The 21,888-nt window shown below is 48.7% G+C and overlaps 2 protein-coding genes and 1 pseudogene across 7 annotated transcripts in view; 1 reads left to right on the forward strand and 2 right to left on the reverse strand.

Annotated features, from left to right (window-relative positions):
* Nucleotides 1-9,062, reverse strand: part of XRCC1 (X-ray repair cross complementing 1) — a 36,004-nt gene extending 26,942 nt beyond the window's left edge. For 3 of the 5 annotated variants that reach the window (XR_013530960.1, XM_078360049.1, XM_035285702.3), the window contains exons 1-2: nucleotides 8,895-9,062; nucleotides 8,405-8,497 (exon numbers count right to left, since the gene is read on the reverse strand). Coding sequence is in view for 2 of the 5 variants with exons in the window: in XM_078360049.1 (XP_078216175.1) it covers nucleotides 8,405-8,497; nucleotides 8,895-8,945 (144 nt within the window). In the remaining 3 variants the exon portion in view is untranslated. Of the gene's footprint in view, nucleotides 1-5,514; nucleotides 5,675-7,675; nucleotides 7,869-8,404; nucleotides 8,498-8,894 lie in introns of those variants that run through there. The other 2 variants (XM_078360050.1, XM_035285704.3) reach the window with 2 other exon arrangements.
* A 1,903-nt stretch (nucleotides 9,063-10,965) lies between these two features.
* PINLYP (phospholipase A2 inhibitor and LY6/PLAUR domain containing) lies at nucleotides 10,966-15,996 on the forward strand. Its single transcript, XM_078360098.1, has 5 exons — nucleotides 10,966-11,044; nucleotides 12,416-12,532; nucleotides 15,084-15,236; nucleotides 15,447-15,587; nucleotides 15,752-15,996. Exons 1-5 carry the CDS (start codon nucleotides 10,975-10,977, stop codon nucleotides 15,907-15,909), a joined length of 639 nt encoding a protein of 212 aa, XP_078216224.1. The 5' UTR covers nucleotides 10,966-10,974; the 3' UTR covers nucleotides 15,910-15,996.
* Nucleotides 15,997-20,776: 4,780 nt separating this feature from the next.
* LOC100391792 (phosducin-like protein 3 pseudogene) lies at nucleotides 20,777-21,878 on the reverse strand (annotated as a pseudogene). The gene is made up of 2 exons (XR_013530889.1): nucleotides 21,848-21,878; nucleotides 20,777-21,624 (listed from the first exon to the last, which is right to left on the reverse strand). The product of XR_013530889.1 is annotated as a phosducin-like protein 3 pseudogene (transcript).
* Nucleotides 21,879-21,888: the final 10 nt, after the last annotated feature.

Raw genomic sequence — 21,888 nt, forward strand, 5'->3', positions numbered from 1 at the left:
TGAACCTCAACAACATAATGCAAAGTGTAACAGGGTTAAGTGTAAAAGACCACATACATTTATCAGTCCAGAATAAGCAAATCCAGAGAAGCAAAAAGTAGATCAGCAGTTGCCAAGGGCAATGTTGGGGAGAGAATAAGAAGTGACTGCTTAATAGTTATGTGGTTTCTTAATTAAGTGATAAAAATATTCTGAATTAGAGAATGGAGATGGTTGAAGAACACTGTCAATATGAAAAAAAAAAACACTGAAACGTGCACTTTCTTTCTTTATTATTTTTTTAGATGGAGTCTCACTGTGTTGTCCAGGCTGGAGTGCAATAGTGCGATCTCAGCTCACTGCAACCTCTGCCTTCTGGTTCAAGCAATTCTCTTGCCTCAGCCTCCGAATAGCTGGGACTACAGGCACGCACCACCACACACTGCTGGTTTTTGTATTTTTTGTAGAGACGGGGTTTCACTATGTTGGCCAGGCTGGTTTCAAACCCCTGACCTCAAGCAACCCACCTGCCTCGGCCTCCCAAAGTGCTGAGATTACAGGCGTGAGACACCACACCTAGCTGAAATATGCACTTTAAATGGCTAAAACAGTAAATTTTATCTCAAAACAAGGGATGAGTGCTCAGTATGTATCAGCTGTGAGAAATAAGGGCACAAGATAACTATCATCTGTGGCCTGGGTTCATGGGCATGCACCTTTCTCGGGGAGACATAGTTCATTATATGAACTGTTCCTGAAACAAGGCACAGGAGGGCAAAGTTCCTGAGAGATATGTTGTTAAAAAATTGTTCCATATCCATGAAATGAAATTTTATGCATCACTTAAAAGAATAAGGTAGGCCATGCACAGTAGCTCATGCCTGTAATCCCAACACTCTGGGAGGCTGAGGCAGGAGGATCACTTGAGGTTAGGAGTTCAAGACCAGTCTGGCTAACATAGCAAAACTCATCTCTACTAAAAACACAAAAATTAGCCAAATCTGGTGGCATGTGCCTGTAATCCCAGCTACTAGGGAGGCTGAGGCAGGAGAATCACTTGAAGCCAGGAGGTGGAGGTTGCAGTGAGCGGAGATCGCACGACTATACTCCAGCTTGGGCAACAGAGCGAGATTCTGTCTTTAAAAACTAAGTAAAGAGGCCGAGCTTGGTGGCTCATGCCTGTAATCCCAGCACTTTGAGAGGCCGAGGCAGGCAGATCACAAGGTCAGGAAATCAAGACCATGCTGGCCAACATGGTGAAACCCCGTCTATACTAAAAATATAAAAACTAGCTGGGCATGGTGGCACATGCCTGTAATCCCAGCTACTCAAGAGGCTGAGACAGAGAATCACTTCAACCAGGGAGTTGGAGGTTGCAATGAGCCCAGATCGTGCCACTGTCCAGCCTGGTGACAGAGCAAGACTCCATCTTGAATGAATGAATGAATGAATGAATAAAGGTAGAACTTTATGCAGTGTGGATCTCCAAAATACAGTTACTTGAAAAAAAAAAACACAAGAGAACAGTGTATATACTATGAATTTTTTAAAAAGGGATGAAGGGGGTAGGTGTATATGCTTGTATGTCTACAGAATGACCCAGGAAGACCACCAAAAAAACTGCTAATGGTAGTTGCATCAGGAGAGAAGAATGAGGGAGCAGGAGTTGGGGAGGAAGCAGGGAGGGATGGAAAGGGTGAGGGGAGATTTTCTTTTTGGTGTATACCCTTTTTTACCTTTTGAATTTCACACTATATGCATATAATATGCACTCGAAAAGCAAAGATAATAAAACCACAAATGCCCAAGTCTACTGGCTCTGAATCCATGTAATCCCAGCTATTCAGGAAGCTGTCCCTAAAAAGCTTAAAAAAAATTAGTTGGGCATGGTAGTGTGCACCTACAGGCCTAGCTACTCATGAAGCCAAGTTGGGGGATCACTTGAGATCAAGAGTTCAAGACCAGCCAGCCGGGTGCGGTGGCTCACGCCTGTAATCCCATTACTTTGGGAGGCCGAGATGGGTGGATCACGAGGTCAGGAGATTGAAACCATCCTGGCTAACATGGCGAAACCCTGTCTCTACTAAAAATACAAAAATTAGCTGGTGCATGCCTATAGTCCCAGCTATTCGGAAGCCTGAGGCAGGAGAATCGTTTCAACCTAGGAGTTGGAGGTTGTAGTGGGCCAAGATCACACCACTGCATTCCAGCCTGGAGACAGAGCAAGACTCCAACTTAAAAACAACAAAAAAAAGACCAGCCTTGGCAAAATAGTGAGACTTCATCTCTTAAAAAAAAAATCAAATATAAATCAATAAAACTGCAATAGTTTTCTCAACACAACAGAATACTATACAGAAAAGATAACGGGCCAGGTACAGTGGTTTGTCTGTAATCCCAACGATTTAAGAAGCTGATTGCTTGAGCCCAAGAATTCAAGAGCAGCCTAGACAACACAGTGAGACCCATCCCTGCAAAAAAAAAAAAATACAAAATTTAGCCTGGTAGTGGCACATGCCTGCAGCCCCAGCTACTCAGGGGGCTGAGGCAGGAGGATCACTTGAGCTCAGTAGGTCGAGTCTGCAGTGAGCTGAGATCATGCCATTGCACTCCAGCCTGGGTAACAGAGACTCTGTCTAAAAAAAAAAAAATGACAACAGGAGCCGGGCACAGTGCCTCATGCCTGTGATCCCGGCACTTTGGGAGGCCAAGGTAGGTGGATCACCTGAGGTCAAGAGTTCAAGACCAGCCTGACCAACATGGTGTAAATCAGTCTCTACTAGATAAAAAAAATAGCCAGGTGCGGTGGTGGGCAACTGTTCATAGCTACTTGGGAGGCTGAGGCAGGAGAATCCCCTTAACCTAGGAGGTGGATGTTGCAGTGAGCTGAGATTGCACACTCCACTCCAGCCTGGGCAACAAAAGTGAAACTCCATCTCAGAAAAAAAAAGGCAATAAACCATCTACAGCTACACTCAATGACATAGATGAAATGAACAAATGAACAAACATAACAAGGGAAGCCACACAAAAAAGTTTATACCACACTAATCCATTTGAATTGCATAAAATGCAATTCAAAATCAGGCAAAATGAACCCACGCTGTTAATAATCAGGACAGGTCACCCTTGCAGGGGCGCTGACAGGAAGGAAGCTGAAGGAACTTCTGGGGCTAGGCATCTTCTGTGCTTCATCTGGGTGTGGAGTGCAGAGGGCAGCTGCAGTTTGTGAATAGTCACTGAGCTGTACACTTACTTACACCTTCACTTCTATGTATGTGACACATCAAAAAACAGTAAAAACACACTTAAAACACCACAGTGGCAAACTGAGTGATTAGAAAACCAATAAAAATCAAAAATGATCATAGGCCCTACTGCTGTTGAACATTTCTTCTAAAAATGACATACCTCCAGTGACACACTGGAATTATATCTGGATCTGGTCCAAGCCATTCCCTCCAGCCCAGGAGTATTTAACACAGAGGTTGGCATTTCCCACTGGGAGCAGGTGATGAGCTGGCAAAAGAGCCTTCTGTGGCTACTGCAAACAATCAGGTGTGTGGGCTGTCACGAGCCGATGGCTGAGCCCCATGTGGTAATATCCAGCTGTTGTGTAACAATGATTAGAGAAGAAAATGCAGGGTAGTAGAAGAACCCACAGATGTGGCCAGGTGCAGTGGTTCATGTCTTTAATGCCAGCACTTTGGGAGCTCAAGGTGGGTGGACTGCTGGAGCCCAGGAGTTCAAGACCAGCCTGGGCAACATAGTGAGATCCCATCTCTATTAAAAAAATTAAAAATTAGCAGAGTCTGGTGGCACATGCCTGTAGTCCCAGCTATTTTGGAGGGTGAGGTGAGAGGATTACCTAAGCCCAGGAGGTTGAGGCTGCAGTGAGCCATGACTTTGCAACTGCACTCCAGCCTGGGCAAGAGTAAGACCCTGCTCAAAACAAAATGATATAACCCAAAGATAAGCCTGCTGGCTTGGTGGCCAGAAATTTCTGCCTTATCAGTTACGTCAAAAGAACCAAAATTAGCATTTGGTGAATTCAGAGTAACCCCGCATATTAGTCATGGCCAGATGCAATCAGACGTTCCAAAGGGTCTCTGACGTGGAATAAGTTAACAAAACAAGCTGCAATGCTGGCCTTCCACTTCTGTGTGCGGCCCCTGCAGTGTATTGTCAACATGGAGCCAGCAGGATCCTGTCCCTCCTCTGCTCGGAGCCCTCCGGTGGCTCCCGTCTCCCCTGGAGTAAAAGCTCAAGTCCCTTCAATGGCTTCCCAGGCCTTAAGTGTTTTTTTAGGGGCTGCCATTCCCACCCTTTCACCTCATCTCCCACCTCTGTCCTCCTGGCTGGCTCCACCCCAGCCACAATGGTCTCCTTGCTGTCACAAGCCAGCTTCAGAGTCTTTTCCCTAGATACATACATAGCTCATGTTGCTCAAATGTCACCTTTTCAGGGAGGCCTTCCCCAACCCTACTATTTAAATAAAAATCCTTGCCACTGCTCCAGCTCCAGCTGGGACACTCTCATTCCCCTTCATTAAGTTCCTCCATAGCACTCACCACCTGACACGTTTTACTGACTAATTTATCAGTCTTTCCCTATTAACACGAAAGCTCCACAAGACTGGATTTCTTTTTTTGTTCTTTTTTAAGAGAGCGTTGGCCAGGTGCAGTGGCTCACGCCTATAATCCCAGCACTTTGGGAGGCCGAGGTGGCAGATCATGAGGTCAAGACATCAAGACTATCCTGGCTAACACAGTGAAACCCCGTTTCTACTAAAAATACAAAAAGAAAAAGAAAAAAATCAGCCAGGCATGGTGGCACGAACCTATAGTCCCAGCTACTTGGGAGGCTGAGGCAGGATAATTGCTTGAACCCAGGAGGTGGAGGTTGCAGTGAGCCGAGATCGTGCCACTTCACTCCAGCCTGGGCAGCAGAGCAAGACTCCATCTCAAAAAAAAAAAAAGAGAGAGACAGCTTCTTGTTCTGTTGCCCAGGCTGGAGTGCAGTTTTGTAATCATAGCTCACTATAGCCTCAATCTTCCAGGCTCAAGTGCTCCTCCTGCCTCAGCCTCCGGAGTAGCTGGGACAGGCATGGGCCACCACATTTGGCAAATTTTTGTATTTTTAGTAGAGATGAGGTTTCGCTGTGTTGCCTAGGCTGGTCTCGAACTACCAGGCTCAATGATCTTTCACCTTGACCTCCCAAAGTGCTGGGATTATAGGCGTGAGCTACTGCGCTCCACTGAGACTGAGTATTTTTTGTCTTCTGCTGTGTACTGCAGTATTAAAACAGTGCTTGGCCTACAGAAGGCACTTAATAAATACTTGACTAAATAAATGAATGAATGAACCAATAAATCCATCATCTACTCCCGAGTCTATAGGTTCTTTCCCTGCACAGACAACTTCCACACATTCTGTCTCCAGCTCCACATCTGATTGCTAACTGCCTCCTGGATGCCACCCCTTTAATGTCCCAAAGTCACACAAAACCTAGACATCCCAACTGAAACACATCACCTTCCCAAGCTGCCCCGTCTGGGGTCTACCATGTTGGTGACAGCTGCAATACTCTCTTGATCTCTCCTAGGCCAGGGAATTCTGTTTCTCACCCCTTTGGCTCCATCACCTGCCAGGTTCTGTCTCTTCTGCCTCCAGTCACTCTGTTCCCATAGCAACTGGGGTAACAGAATGAAATGTAATTTCCCTGGAGTCACCTGATCCTAAGACAGCCCAGCAGAATCATCACCCAGTAAGTAATAAAAACACGAATCCCTCCCTCTACACAAACACCTACATGTTGACAGAGCACTTGTGCAGACATTATGTCACCACATTTTCACAACTCCAGGATTAGATGTCATTATTCCCAATGGACACATGAGAAAACAGGTCTAGAGAAATGAAACAATTTGCTTGAGGTTAAGAGGGAGAGCTTGAGGCTTGAATCTGGGTCCCAAGACTAAAACTGTCAGCAACCTGTATCTATCACAGCTTAAAAGACAGGTTGGGTGCAGCAGCTCATGCCTGTATAATCCCAACATTCCGGGAGGCCAAGGAGGGTAGATCTACTTGAGGTCAGGAGTTTGAGACCAGCCTGGCCAACATGACGAAACCTGGTCTCTACTAAAAATACAAAAATTAGCCGGGCATGGTGGCACATGCCCGTAAATTCCAGCTACTCAGAAGGCTGAGGCAGGAGAATCACTTGAACCTGGGAAGTGGAGGCCATAGTTGACAGGTGTTAAACACTGACATCAACTGGGACAGATTAGAAGATGTTACAGTAACGAAGAAGTCCCTGATCTCAGTGGTTTAAAACAACGAAGCTGTATTAACTCATACTGTAATAATGCCATGTAGAACATTATCCTAAAACTGAGACCTTTTTTGTTTGTTTGTTTCCTTTTTGGGGTTTTTAGTTTTTGTTTTTGAGACAGTCTTACTCTGTCTCCCAAGCTGGAGTGAAGTGAAACCACCACAGCTCTATGCAGCATCAACGTCATGGGCTCAATCGATCCTCCCCACTCAGCCTCCCTAGTAGCTGGGACTACAGGCATGTGCCACCACACCCAGCTATTTTTTGTATTTTTTTGTAGAGACAGGGTTTCCCCATGTTACCCAGGCTGGTCTCAAACTCCTGGGTTCAAGTGATCCACCCACCTTGGCCTCCCAACATGAAAACTGAAACTTATACCAACAAGCATCCTTCTAAGGGTTTGTGGGATGGCCGCTTTGGCTGCAGTTTGGGAGGATTCAGGTCTCTTCCATGGAATTCCACAGTTTTCTGGGATCAGCAACAACCTGGCAAATGTTTTCATGGCAGATCATGGGAGTACAAAAGCCAAGTGCATTTAAGGCCCTTGCTGAAGTTAGGTGTGCTCAGATTCCATTAAGTAAATCATATGGTCAAACCCATCAATGGAGCAGGGAAATATATACCCCCCCTCCAGTGGGAGGGAGAGGAGTGGATATATGCTGAATGACTGCCCATTCACAAAGGTTAATTTATCCTCCTTCATGCTAGCACTATCCACAGAGTGTTCTGCTCCTCATAGTCATAAAGCACCCACTGAGCCAGGAACGATGGCAAATACATCATCCCAGCACTTGGGAGGCTGAAACAGGAGGATCGCTTGAGCCCAGGAGTTTGAGACCAGCCTGGAAACATGGTGGAAACACCATCTCTAAAAAAAATATAAAAGGACTAGCGAGGCATGGGTATACACCTGCAGTCCCAGCTGCTCAAGAGGCTGAGGCAAGAGAATCGGTTGAGCCCAGGAGGTGGAGGTTACGGTGAGCCAAGCCAAGATTGTGCCACTGCACTATAGCTGTGCAACAGTGTGAGACTCTGTCTCAATAAACAAATAAAAGATTGACTGTCAGACAAGTTGTATAACTTATTTGGGCCTCGGTTTCCTCATCTGTTAAACTGGGGATAATAACCGACCCTGTCTCATGGGGCTTTTTATATGGACTCAGTGAGCTAATCCAGAAGTGAGGTGTGTAGAGCAGTGACTGGCAGGTAACGCTGAATAATGTTCGCTCTCATTATTATTATTTTTTTATTTTATATTTTTATTTTTATTTATTATCTCCCTCCATTGCCCAGGCTGGAGTGCAGTTGTGCAATCTCAGCTCACTGTAGCCTCCATCTCTTGGGCTCAAGCAATCCTCTCACCTCAGACTCCCCAGTAGTTTGGATTACAGGTGTACATCCTCATGCTTGGCTCATTTATAAAATTTTTGTAGAGACGACATCTCAGTATATTGCTCATGCTGGTCTCAAACTCCTGGGCTCATGAGATCCTCCAGCTTCGGCCTCCCGAAGTGCTGGGATTACAGGTGTGAACCACCACAGTTGGCCTATTATTCTTTAAAAAAACAATTATTTATTTTAATAAAAGTAGAGACAGGGTCGTGATATGTTGCCCAGGCTGGTCTGGAACTCCTGAGCTCAAGTAATCCTCTCACCTCAGCCTCCGGAAGTGCTGGGATTACAGGCATGAGCCACCATACCTAGCTAGTTTCCCCTTCTTTGAAGTGGAGTTGATTGGCTTAGACGACCTTCCTGGACACCTTCCAGTCCTGAGCCCACTGGCTACAGGAAGCAGGGTACGTTGCAATAATTCATTTTGTTTCAGCTAAGGAAACTGGGACCCAGAAAGTAGAAGCCACCTGCCCAGACCACACACTGATTCCTGTGATCATCCTGGACCTAATCCTTGGGTCTCCTTCCCTCTCTGCTGAGGGGCACAGGGATTATGCTGCCCATTTTCCAGGTAAGGAGGCTGAGGCCCAGCAAAGAAAGTGACTCAACCCATTGCCAGTTGGCTCAGGAGCAGAATCCGGACCCCGCCCCCCCGGACTCCAGATTCCTAGTGAGGAGGAGGTGGGGTGGCAGGATCACCTGTAGGACCACAGAGATGGTCTTCTCGCCTGCCTTGGCTGCCCGCCATTTTCGGTAAGTGTCTGCCTTGAGAAGATTTTCTGCACAGTGGGTCTGGAAACAAGAATGGGAGAGGAGAATTAAGGCACAAAGATGACAGCTAGGCCTCCAGCTCTCAGATGATTCCTTTGAGTCCTCCCAAGGCCTCCGGATTTAAGCTCCCCGGTTAATCCGCCACACTCTGCCTGGAGTTTCCCCTATAACAATTTCCGTGGAAGTTCACCTACGGGCTCTCCAAGAAAGCTTCCCTGTTCCTCCTTTTCTCTCCGGAAGTTCCCTAGAGGCCAGAATGTCCCTGATTCAACATCTCTCCACAACTCACTTTTAGCCTCTTGGAAATCCCCCCACTGACTCTCCTTAGACTTCCAAGAAGGACCCCAAAAATTCTTTAAGGAGCTATCCTCATTAATTCCCTCACGTCTCCCAACCTGCCCCCACGCAGGTCCCTCACCGAGTCCTGGCTGCTGCAGGACACGACATGGCGGAGGCGGATCTCCGGCATGTCAATTTCGTGGGCTTCACTTGGCCACAGGGATGAGGTACGATCTGGGGTCCGAGGGGCGAGGAAGGCGGGAGGCGGTGGGGTGCACCCTGCGCGGGCTGAAGTGCGCAAGCGCGCGAGACTCGGGCCTTTCAAACCCCGGCGCGCCGGCGCTGGCGTCGACACTGCGCAAGCTCAGTCGCGCCTCTCCGGAGCGGGAAGTGCACTGCGTTCCTTAGCAACGAGCGTTTCCTGGAGCCCCGCCTTCCTCTGCCACACACCCCCGCTCTAGCCCCGCCTCCCGATGACGTCCACACCCTCCTTTCCGGGCGCCTAGCAACAGAAGCGACCTCTGGGATTGGTGTCTAGAAGAAATTCGCGATTCTCATTGGACGATGCAGTCACCGCCCATACTGGAGCCCAGAAAGCAAATCTTTTTGCTGTATTATTATTATTACTTATTATTTTTTAAAATTTTTTGTTGAGACAGGGTCTTGATCTCTCACCCAGGATGGAGTGCAGTGGCAGGATCTCGGGTCCCTGCAACCTCTGTCTCCTGGGCTCTAGAGATCCTCCCACTTCAGCCTCCTAAACTGGGATTACAGGCATGCACCATCACATCCGGCTAATTTTTGTATTTTTTGTGAAGACGGGGGAGGGTTGAGGGGGCGGCGGGTCTTGCCATGATGCCCAGACTGGTCTCGAACTCCTGAGCTCAAGCGATCCGCCTGCCTTGGCCTCCCCAAGTGCTGGAACTACAGGCGTGAGCCACCGCGCTGGGCTAGGACAGCAAATCTGAGTGAATTTTCATAGTTTCGTAGGGAACCTGGATCCTACGCAACAGGATCTTCTCCAACAGCTCAGGCGGCTGCACTCTTCTCTCTGTCCCCCTGCCACACACACACACACACGAAAACATTTCAGAGCCGGGCGCGGTGGCTCACGCCTGTAATCCCAGCACTTTGGGAGGCCGAGGCGGTTGGATCACGAGGTCAAGAGATCGAGACCATCCTGGTCAACTTGGTGAAACCCCGTCTCTACTAAAAATACAAAAGATTAGCTGGGCATGGTGGCGAGTGCCTGTAATCCCAGCTACTCAGGAGGCTGAGGCAGGAGAATTGCCTGAACCCAGGAGGCGGAGGTTGCGGTGAGCCGAGATCGCGCCATTGCACTCCAGCCTGGGCAACAAGAGCGAAACTCCATCTCAAAAAAAAAAAAAAAAAGAAAAGAAAAGAAAAAGAAAACATTCTCAGATCTCTCTCAGCCTCATGCCTGAGGCCAAAAGAGAAGGATTCAGAGTCCTAAATAAAACACAAAGCATATGCCCAAACCCCCCCACACACACACACACATGGGCACACCCCATCCTAGAATGCTTCCACAAAAGCCTCAGTTTCCCAATATGTGGCCTGTAAGCATTTGTCTTTTACTATGCCCGCTATGGCTGCTGACAGGCATCCCTCTGTTCGTTCGGTCCCTTGGAGACCCAAGGATGCAGCCTTGGGTGAGGTTGCAGCTGGAGGCAGCCCAAACATACAGGGAGTGTGAGCCAAGCACATGAAGAGAAGGGAAGGGAGACAAAGCACCTGGCACCCAAAGAACCAGCCTGGACATGCTGCATGCCCCAAGGTAGGGCCCCACCCACACTGGGTGCTTCCTTGGGAGGAGAGGGGAAGAGAGAGGAGAGGGAATCCCAGTTCTTGCAGCCGCTGGGAATCAAGTGGCCCAACACAGTCTTGGTCTTCAAGCAAGCAAACAAACAAAAATGGGCGGTGGGAAGGTGGAAAACAGGGAAGTGACATTCTGGGTTCTAATGGAAGAGGGGGCTGGAAACCCAGAATTGTGGGGTCTCCATGGAGGTGGGGGCTGGGCACAAGATGCCCAGGTCACTTTTGGATTTTGTTTCTGCCTTCCCAATCCGGAGGCCACAGAGGACTGCCCTGGGTTCTGACCTCAGCTATTTCTCCCCGCAGGGTGAATGTGGGTCTGGACCCGCCCCTCCTCAGCTTCCTATAAAAGCTAGGGACTGAGTACTGCTGGTACACACACCATGAGGCCCTCCAGGAGACCAGGAACCTTTCTGCTGGCCTTCGTGCTGCTCTGCACCCTCCTGGGTCTTGGTAAGTGACAAGGGACCTAGACTCTTTCTGGGACCTCAGGAAAGAAAAGACTACGAGAGAGCCTTTAGCAAGTCCTCTAGGTGAACAGGGAGGAATTTTGGAAATTCAGATTCATGGAAGAGGCCAAGGGTAAAGGAAGAGAAAGCCTGGGGGTGCCAGAGAAGAAAGGCTCCTATGATTAGATCCCTGAGAGAGGGGCTTGGTGGGCTCTGAATCCTCCACCCTCCAGGAAGAGTCCCAGATAAGACTCTCAATTCTAGGAAATCAGATGAGAGCATGGCTGGAAAGGGAAATCATTAAAATATAATTTTTTAAAAAGAGGGAGAAGGTCAGGTGTGGTGATTCATGCTTGTAACCCCAGCACTTTAAGAGGCTGAGGCGGGCGGATCACTTGAGGTCAGGAGTTTGAGACCAGCCTGGCCAACATGATGAAACTCCATCTTTACTAAAAATACAAAAAAAGTTAGCCAAGGGTGGTGGCGGGTGCCTGTAATCCTAGCTACTTGGGAGGCTGAGGTGGGAGGATTACTTGAACCTGGGAGGCAAAGGTTGCAGTGAGCTGAGATCACACCACTGCCTACTCCAGCCTGGGCGACAGAGCAAAACTCCATCTCAAAAAAAAAAAAAAAAAAAAAAAAAAAGGTGAGTAGAATAGAATAGAATGGAATAGAATTTCTTTTCTTTCTTTTTTCTTTTTTTGGCACTAGACTAGATCAGAAAGAATAGAATTTTTTAAACAGAAGGAGAGAGATTTTATTTCTCCTTAGACTAAGGAGTTCAGGCCCCAGCCCTCTTCTCCCCTCCACACGGGAGTCCAGATAAGCCTCACTTTCCCCAAGACCCAGGTATCTGGGCCCCTAGTTGTCCCCTGTCTCAGGACCAAGGAGTTCATGTCCTCTGTCCTCCTGGTCCTCACTCTCCCTCCTTGACCTAGGATGCAGACCCCACCTCAGGGCCCCCTGCCTGAGCTCCCACTGTCTACAAGACCTACGTGGTACCTTCAAGGAGGAGAATCCCACATTCAAGAATCAGCTGGACATGAAGTTTCACAAAAGTCCATGGAAACCTCTGCCATGACCCCTCCTGCCCCTGAGCTTTCTCGGAGGACCCTGGCATCCAAAATCCCCAGCTTAGGCAGACAGACTTCATGGTGGAGGTGCTTCCCGCCCCTGGAAGTAGCTTTGCCAGCATCACCACCGCTTCCTCGTCAGACTCTGGACAGTTCCTTGGGCAGCGGTCAACACCCCGCCCAAGAAAGATCAGGGAGCCGCTGATCCCTCCATTCTCAGGACACAAAAGTCCAAAGTTAAAGTCATGGTCCAAAGACCACAACACCCATGACTACAGCCTTGCCCTCTGTCTACACTGCAGGGTACCCATTACGCTGTGAAGTCTGTAAGGCAACCGGGAGCAGCTGCCATGGCAAAATGAAGACCTGCAGGAGAGACCAGAACTCATGCATGATCCTGGTGGGGAAGGCTACTTCGAGTAAGAGGCCAGGACCTGGGATGTGGCGGGGAGGTGGGGTGTACCTTCAGGGTGGAAGATACTAACACACAGAGGGGGGTTCATCACGGTTCTCAGGATGGGGAAGCATGGGAAGAAATCAGTGGAGAGCAGGTGAGAGGGAAATACCATCATGAGATGGAAAGAAGAGAAATAAATGGTGCGATAGCAATCATTATTGTCACAGGATTATGAAAATGAGACTGTTCTAAAGAGAAGGAAAATGGGGGAGGTGTAAGAGTTCATAGACTTTCTTAGGCAGAAGAGGGGTAAGGAAAGACATGGGAAGGAACAGAAAAATAGTAAGAAGGGAAGAATCTAACAGGCAGGAGGTGGAAATGGTGGGGAGTGGATAGAGAAGGAAGAGGCTGGGCTGGGGTGGGAGAATGTAAGTATAATTGGGGAATAGATCATTCCTGACTGAGGGAGGAGAGACGATGCTGGACTGTTGGAGTAGTGAGAGACACAGAAAAGGGACCACCCAAACAGGAGAGGGACAATAACCCTGAAGTGTGGAGAAAATCATCTTTTTTATTATTATTATTTGTTGAGACTGAGGATGGAGTGGCACGATCTCTGCTCACTGCAACCTCCGCCTCCTGGGTTCCAGCAGTTCTCCTGCCTCAGCCTCTGGAGTAGCTGGAATTACAGGTGTGTGCCACCATGCCTGGCTGATTTTTGTATTTTTTCGTAGAGATGGAGTTTCACCATGTTGGCCAGGCTGGTCTCAAACTCCTGACCTCAAGTGATCCTCCTACCTTGGCCTCCCAAAGTGCTGGGATTACAGGCATGAGCCACCATGCTCTGCTGAGCAAATCATTTTAAAGAGGAGAAGCAGACAGGGAAGGGGAGATGTGGATGAGTAAAATGAAAGGGAGGCTGGGTGCAGTGGTTCACACCTGTAATCCCAGCACTGTGGGAGGCTGAGGTGGGAGGATCACTTGAACCTAGGAGTTTGAGATCAGCCTGAACAACAAAAAGAGACCCCATCTCTACAGAAAAAAAAAAAATTAGTCGGACATGGTGGCACATGCTTGTAGTCCCAGCCACTTGGGAGGCTGAGGCAGGAGGATCACTTAAGCTTGGAGATAGAGGCTACAGTAAGCTAAGTGCACGTCACTGCATTCCAGCCTGAGCGACAGAGGGAAATCCTGTCTCAGAAAATAAAATGGAAGAGAGAAGATGGGCATGAGTTAAATGAAAGAGACCATCCCAGACCTGAAAAAGGATGGAGGAGAAAGGGAGCAGTGGAAGAGACCACTGGGGGACAAGAATGTTTATGCAAAGCTGAAAGAGACCTTTAGTCACAGGAGGAGAGATGATGGGGCCTGGTGAGGGAATGAAGGCTGTGGTAGATGAAGGGCGACTTTGGGTGTAGGAAGAAACCACTGGTAGGGAGGGGCTGAGAAAGGAAAGTGGGTTAGAAAGGAAAGCGAAATAGAAGATCCCCCAGCCAGTGTTGATGGGTTAGGCAAGGACCTGAAAGGCTTGAAGAAACCCTCCCCCCCAACCCCGACACAGAAGACGAAACGCACCCTGGGAAAGGAGAGAGAAAGAGCTGGGGGACCCCTCGATGGGGTCAAGGGGGAACCTGTGAATTGGGTAGGAAGAGACCACCACATGGTGGAGAGGGGGAAGGCCGGGGAGACTGGAAGAACCCACCTTAAATAAGACCTGAAAATAGCCAAGAGGGGCTGCAAGAGACCCTCGATGGGAGGTCTGAGGAGTGACCATGGCAGGATCTGAGAGTGAAGGGTGAGTGTCTCTGGGACTAGGGTTCCTTGGAAGAAACCCCCGGGGTGGGCGGGGAGTTGTGAAGGCTGGAAGAGACCATTTCACGCAGGCATGGGGGTGGCCATAGGCGGCCTGAAATAGAGCAATCCTGGCAGGACAGGGAGAGAGGGATGGCCGTGGGTGGGGTAGGGTGAAAAGGACCATGTCAGACAGGCTGAGGTTGGCAATGGGGAGCTGGAAGAGACCACCAAACGCCGACCAGGGGCTATGGCAGCGGGAGGAAGGGCGATCTAAGAAACCACCCCAGGCCATGCACCGGACAGATTAGGCGGCTGGCCTCCAGCTGGCTTGAAAGAGACAGCCGGCTGGACGGTAGCGGTGGCTCACGCCTGTAATCCCAGCACTTTGGGAGGTCGAGTGCCCCCCCCATCACCTGAGGTCAGGAGTTCGAGACCAGCCTGGCCAACATGGTGAAACCCTCTCTCTACTAAAAACACAAAAAAATTAGCCGGGTGTGGTGGCGGGCACCTGTGATTCCAGCTACTCTGGAGGCTGAGGCAGGAGAATCGCTTGAATCCGGGAGGCGGAGGTTGCAGTGAGCTGAGATCTCGCCACTGCGTTCCAGCCTGGGCAACAGAGTTAGACTCTGTCTCAAAAAAAAGAAACAAAGAAAAAGAAAGAGACCTCTCCAGGAAGTTGCGGGATTGGGGAAGCCTAGGATTAGGTGGGACCTTGAGGCAGTGATTGAGAACTGGGAGTGGTCAACCAGCTCCCTCCCCGCCTGTCCCCCGTCCTGCAGAGGGCAAGGAGTGGGTGCACACCTACAAAGGCTGCACCAGGTCCCAGGACTGCTACTCCGGTATCGTATCCACCACCATGGGCCCCCAGGACTACTTGGCAACCAACTCCTTCTGCTGCCAGAGCGACAACTGCAACAGTGGCTTTTTGTCGGGTAAGCGCCAGCCCAGCCCTGCCCCAGAAGCCCGTGGCCTGTGGTGTGTGCTCTGGCTCTCCACTAACCCTTGCTGTAGCCACTTGTTGGCTCTGAGCCTGTTCCCTAACCTGTAAAATGCAGCGTCCATTAGCAACCCTGGGGTTGCTGGGAGGTTGGGGGAAGGGCTTAAACATCCCTGTTCACCTGACGCTTCATCCTCATCCTCAGTTCCCTTGACCAATCGTACTGAGAATGGCCTGATGTGCCCCGCCTGCACTTCGGTCTTCAAGGACAAATGCATGGGGCCCATGACCCGCTGTGCTGGCAAGGAAAACTACTGCGTCGCCTTATCTGGACATGTGCAAGCTGGTGAGGGGTGCCTGGATCTCTGGAGGAGGAAACAGAACTAGAGGCCCCAACTCTTAGGTTCCATGGGAGGAAAGGGTTCCAGAGAAGTGGGTGAGGATGTGTTCAGGGATTATGAAGAAGAAGGGGCTGAGGTCCCTGATTCCAATCTGAAATCTCCCTTTCAGGTGTCTTCAAACCCAGATTTGCCATGCGGGGCTGTGCTACACAGAGTATGTGCTACGCCAATCCAGGTGCTGAAGTGCCCACAGCCTCCCACGTCCTCGTCCTCAGCCGAACAGAGTGCAGTAAAGCCGCCACGCCAGAGGCCTGGAGAGCTCACTGAACCGAGGAAGATATAAGTGGCCTGAAGTCCCCATTTGTCCTGAGCCTTGTAGCTCCCTATGTCTATAAATTAAAGTTCTTAGACCAAGCCTGAGTCCTTGTGATGTGGTATATGTTGAGACAGAATGAAGGAAGTAGGGGTTCTCAATCCCCTTTTCAAACCCCCTCCTTTTGACGAAGAGAAGGAAGGCCCTGCTTTTTCTTTTTTTTTTTTTTTTTTTTTTTAGATAGGGTCTTACTCTCACCCAGTCTGGAGTACAGTGGCACAATCATGGCTCACTGCAGCCTCGACTTCCCAGGCTCAGGTGATTCTCCCACCTCAGCCTCTCTAGTCGTTGGGACTACAGGCATACGCTACCATGCCCGGCTAATTCTTTATAGTAACAGGGTTTCACCATGTTGCCCAGGCTGGGCAACATGCCATCCTTGGCCTCCCAAAGTGCTGGGATGACAGGTGTGAGCCACTGGGCTTGGCAGCCCTGCCTTTTATGAAGGGATTAATCCTTGCCTATGCTGTATTTTCCATCCTATACTTCATTTCATGATCATAACAACTCTATGAGGTTGATAGTATTACCCCACTCTACAGATGAACAAACTGAGGCATAGATTGTGGGTGTCATTTGCCTTGGGTCAAACAACTAGAGAGGGTCAGGACCTTGATTTGAACCCAAGTCTGGTATACTTCAGAGTCCATGATCTCTTTCAATTAACCTCTTCCTTTTTTGCCTCAGTGTTCATGTCTGCAAAACGTAGAGATTAATAGTTATAAACTCATAAGGCTGTAAGAGTCAAATGAAAGCCAACTTAAAAAGCACTTAGTGCAGGCCAGGTGTGGTGGCTCATGCCTGTCATCCCAGCACTTTGGGAGAAGAAGGTGGGCAGATCACCTGATGTTGGGAGTTTGAGACCAGCCTGACCAACATGTAGAAAGCCCATCCCTACTAAAAATAGAAAGTCAGCTAGACGCGGTAGCACATACCTGTAATCCCCGCTACTTGGAAGGCTGAGGCAGGAGAATCGCTTGAACCCAGGAAGCAGAGGTTGCAGTGAGCTGAGATCGCACCATTGCACTCCAGCCTGGGCAACAAGGAGCAAACTTCATCTCAAAAAAAAAAAAAAAAAGCGCTTAGTGCAATGCCTAGCACCTTTAAGACCATGTGGATTCTAAAGACAATGTGTGCCCGAGTAAACAGTAATCATCATAATAGCTGCCACTTACTGAGTGGCCATTAGTTGACAGGTGCTAAACACTGGCATCAACTGAGACAAACTAGATGATGTTACAGTAACAAAACAAGTCCCTGATCTCAGTGGTTTAAAACAACAAACACTGTAATAATGCTGTGTAACAAATCATCCTAAAACTGAGACTTTTTTTTTTTTTTTGAGACGGAGTTTCGCTCTTGTTACCCAGGCTGGAGTGCAATGGTGCAATCTCGGCTCACCGCAACCTCCGCCTCCTGGGTTCAGGCAATTCTCCTGCCTCAGCCTCCTGAGTAGCTGGGATTACAGGCACTCGCCACCATGCCCAGCTAATTTTTTGTATCTTTAATAGAGACGGGGTTTCACCATGTTGACCAGGATGGTCTCGATCTCTTGACTTCGTGATCCACCCACCTCGGCCTCCCAAAGTGCTGGGATTACAGGCTTGAGCCACCGCGCCCGGCTTGAGACTTTTTTTTTGAGAGGGAGTCTCACTCTGTCACCCATGCTGGAGTGCAGTGGCACAACCTCAGCTCACTGCAATCTCCGCCTCTCGGGTTCAAGCGATTCTCCTGCCTCAGCCTCCCAAGTAGCTGGGATTACAGGTGTATGCCACCATGCCAGGCTAATTTTTTGTATTTTTAGTAGAGATGGGTTTTCACCTTGTTAGCCAGGATGGTCTTGATCTCCTGACCTCGTGATCCGCCTGTCTCAGCCTCCCAAAATGCTGGGATTACAGGCGTGAGCCACCGTGCCTGTTTTTTTTTTCCCCCTTTGAGACAGAGTCTTACCCTGTCTCCCAACCTAGAATGCAGTGGCACCATCACAGCTCACTGCAGCCTCAACCTCATGGGCTCAATCAATCCTCCCTGCTCAGCCTTCCTAGTAGCTGGGGCTACAGGCGTGTGCCACCATGCCTGGCTATTTTTTTTTTTTCTTCACATGTCTTCATTCTAGGTATGAGAATCAATATCATTTGGATGTTGGGTCTAAGTACACAAGTCACAATCTCAATGTAGATGAATCCACACATAACAGCCTCAATCTCTTCTACAGACCGTGTTTCCTCAGTCAAATCACAGCCGCACAGGTGTGCTGAATCTTGACCTGAGAGTCACCAATCCACCCAAAATATGCAAGGTCCAAGCAAAAGATGAGAGTTACATCATCTAGGTGCTGGGTCCAGTGACACATCACAATCCTCTTTTGGTGGGGCGCAGGCTAAAGAAGTAACATCACCTTTGGTCTGGGACCAGGCAGGAAACTGAAATCACTCAGGTGCTGGACAAAGGCGTATGTCACAATCACACCTGCAGAAAAGTTCAGGAATTAGATTAGAAATTCCATACATGTCCAAGTTTTAGGTACGAGGGTCAACCCCTCCTGTATGTTGGGTCTAAGTACATGAGTCACAATCTCATGCTTGACAGAATTTTTGCAAGACAGCCGCAATTTTGGGCCGGGTGTGGTGGCTCCTGCTGTAATCCCAGCACTTTGGGAGGCCAAGGTGGGTGGATCACGAGGTCAGGAGTTTAAGACCAGTCTGGCCAACTATAGTAAAATCCCGTCTCTACTAAAAAATACAAAAAACTTAGCCGGGCATAGTGCCTGTAGTACTAGCTACTGGGGAGGCTGAGGCAGGAGAATCACTTGACCCCAGGAGGCAGAAGTTGCAGTGAACTGAGATTGAGCCACTGCACTCCAGCTTGGGCAACAGAGTGAGACTTTGTAACAAAAAAAAGAAAGTGTCTTTCAGTGCAGTCACAGCCTCACATGTCTGCTGAATCTTGGTCTGAGAGTAACCAACCCACCATATCCCAGCTTCCAGGGTGTCCTGGCATCTTAGCTGTGCATCTCCCAGGACCTGAAGATCACAAGGCAATGGAGGCTGTGACAAAGTCATCGGGGACTCCCGTAGCGAAGGACGTAGAACAACAAAGACCAATCAGCTATTTTTGTATTAATGTCTTTTTTAGAGACAGGGTTTCCCCATGTTGCCCAGGCTGGTCTCAAACTCCTGGGCTCAAGCAATCCCCCACCTCAGCCTGAAAACTGAGATTTATACCAACAAGCATTCTTCTAAGGGTTTGTGGGATGGCTGCTTTGGCTCCAGTTTGGGAGGATTCAGATCTCTCTTCCATGGGATTCCACAATTTTCTGGGATCAGCAGCTCCCTGGCAAATGCTCTCATGGCACATCACGGGAGCACAAAAGCCAAGTACATTTCAAGCTCTTGCTAAGGTTAGGCCTGCTAAATCATATGGTCAAACCCATCAATGGAGCAGGGAAATATACCCCCGCTCCAGTGGCAGGGAGAAGAGTGGATATTTGCTGAATGACTGGCCATTCACAAAAGGTTAAATTTTCCTTCACCGTAGCACTATCTACGGGGTGTTCAGCTCATCACAACCATGAAGTAGCCACTGGCAGAGTATGACGGCTCACGCCTGTCATCCCAGGACTTTGGGAGGCCGAGGCAGAAGCATCATCTGAGCCCAGGAATTTAAGAACAGTCTGGGCGGCCGGGCGCGGTGGCTCACGCCTGTAATCCCAGCACTTTGGGAGGCCGAGGCGGGTGGATCACGAGGTCAAGAGATCCGAGACCATCCTGGTTAACAAGGTGAAACCCCATCTTTACTAAAAATATAAAAAATTAGCTGGGCATGGTGGCGCGTGCCTGTAATCCCAGCTACTCAGGAGGCTGAGGCAGGAGAATTGCCTGAACCCAGGAGGCGGAGGTTGCAGTGAGCCGAGATCGCGCCATTGCACTCCAGCCTGGGTAACAAGAGCGAAACTCTGTCTCAAAAAAAAAAAAAAACAGTCTGGGAAACATGGAGAAACCCTAGCTCTATAAAAATGCAAACAAATTAGCCAGGTGTGGTGGTGCATGCCTGTAGTCCCAGCTATTTGGGAGGCGGAGGCAGGAGGATCACTTGAGTCCAGGAGGCAGAAGTTACAGTGAGCTGAGATCTTGCCAGTGCACTCCAGCCTGGGTGAGTGCACTGTTTTATGACAGAGTGAGACCCTGTTGAAAGAAGAAAGAAAGAGAGAGAGAGGGAGGGAGGGAGGGAGGGAGGGAGGGAGGGAGGGAGGAAGGAAGGAAGGAAGGAAGGAAGGAAGGAAGGAAGGAAGGAAGGAAGGAAGGAAGGAAGGAAGGAAAAGAAAGGAAAGAAAGAAACAAGAAAGAGAAAGAATCCACCAACTTGAACATGGCCAATTTCTGTGCCACAGGAAGTCTACCATGGATAATCATATGCTGTGACCCAGAAGTGACTTTTAATACAAGTCACTGGATGGAGCTAGTCATGTGGCCCACCCAACCACATGGGGGCCAGGAAGTGAGATCCTGCCCCAAGGTCAGAAGACAGAGAGCTGGACATGTTTCATTAATAGCACAAATGACCTCCATGACCCCTTAGAAGCTGTTTTCCATTTATTTTCACAACTCTATGTAATAGGCACTATTACTGGCATCCCTGTTTTCAGGAGACATTGAGGCTCAGAGGGCTGTCTCACTGGAGGTCACACAGCTAAAAAGTGGCAGAGTTTAAGATTTTTTTTTTTTTTTTAACCATACCAAGAGCTGGTTTTAATTTTTTTTAGCGGAAATACTATAATTTTAAAAGTTGTAAAATATTTAACAGAATTTCCAGCAATGATTATTTCCAAAATGTAAATATTTAAAATGTAATTTATACAAAACTAAAAATCAGAAGGATTCATTCTTGCTTTTTCCTTTTTTTAAAAATTCAGACAATTTGTCACAGAAAGTTCAGCATGTGATAGCAGCTGCAGCCTCAGTCCCCGTCGGAATCGCTGTCCCTCCACGTGGGGACAGAGCGCCGCACTGAGGACAGCAACACGTCTTCAATTTGCTTCTTAGGGTTCTCCTCCAAGTCCGTCCTAATTGCTCCAGATTCAGACAGTTTCCACTTCAACTCATCTCTTGTCAGGTTCATGCCACCAAACACCTGAGGACCGACAAACTGAGCCTTGATATCACCTTCCAGGTAAACAAATATCGCAGGCAGATTCCTATCAGGATAATTGGGTATGCAGGTTGTTGAAATGGCTTCGGATAAACTGCACATCAGGAAACTTGCTGGCAAGTCCACTGAGGTGCTGATTTATCAGGGCACACAGGGGAATTCCTTGTTTGTAAAGGTGCAAGATGATCCACAAGCCCTCCCCGGCTTTGGTTACTTCTTAACATAATCCTTCCCTGAGATCTCCAAAACTTCTCCAAATTTATTCTTCAGTTTAGCTGCTTTCCACTCAGCCAGTCTGTACATTTCAATGGCATATTCATCCTCCTCATTAAACTCGTCTTCATGATCCAAAGTCATATCTTCATATGTTGTCACCACTGACTGCTGGACGATGTGCTGCTCCTCGTCTGCCTCCTCTTCCAATTCTTTCAGACTTTCCTTGGGGGGCAAGATGCCCTTTTTACGTAAGACGTCATTCCACTCAGTGTCTGCGTTGGGGTCCTGCACCTTGTTTCCAATCGCTCAAGCCAGTTGTGCCACCGAGTTTAAGATTTTAATCATTAGGTCACATTGCTAGGGACAGAGAGACCACATCACATACCGAGAGAACAAATTAGTTGCTTTTGCTACATAAAAAAACACTACAAAATTTAGTGGTTTAGAACAATCACCTGTTTAGTTCATGTTTCTCTGGGTTGCAATTTGGTCTGGGATCAGCTGGGCAATTCTTTTAGTCTCAGCTGCCTATTTCGGGGATCAAGGATGACTGGGCCATGCGTCTCTTT

The sequence above is a fragment of the Callithrix jacchus genome, chromosome 22 (assembly GCF_049354715.1).
Source record: "Callithrix jacchus isolate 240 chromosome 22, calJac240_pri, whole genome shotgun sequence".
Lineage (NCBI taxonomy): Eukaryota > Metazoa > Chordata > Mammalia > Primates > Cebidae > Callithrix > Callithrix jacchus.

Bases quoted from the DNA above. Each gene is read 5' to 3' on its own strand.
- PINLYP (XM_078360098.1), top strand. From the start codon at position 10,975: ATGAGGCCCTCCAGGAGACCAGGAACCTTTCTGCTGGCCTTCGTGCTG. The intron at 11,045-12,415 runs GTAAGTGACAAG...TCTACACTGCAG, and splicing joins CTGCACCCTCCTGGGTCTTG to GGTACCCATTACGCTGTGAA. The intron at 15,588-15,751 runs GTGAGGGGTGCC...TCTCCCTTTCAG, and splicing joins ATCTGGACATGTGCAAGCTG to GTGTCTTCAAACCCAGATTT.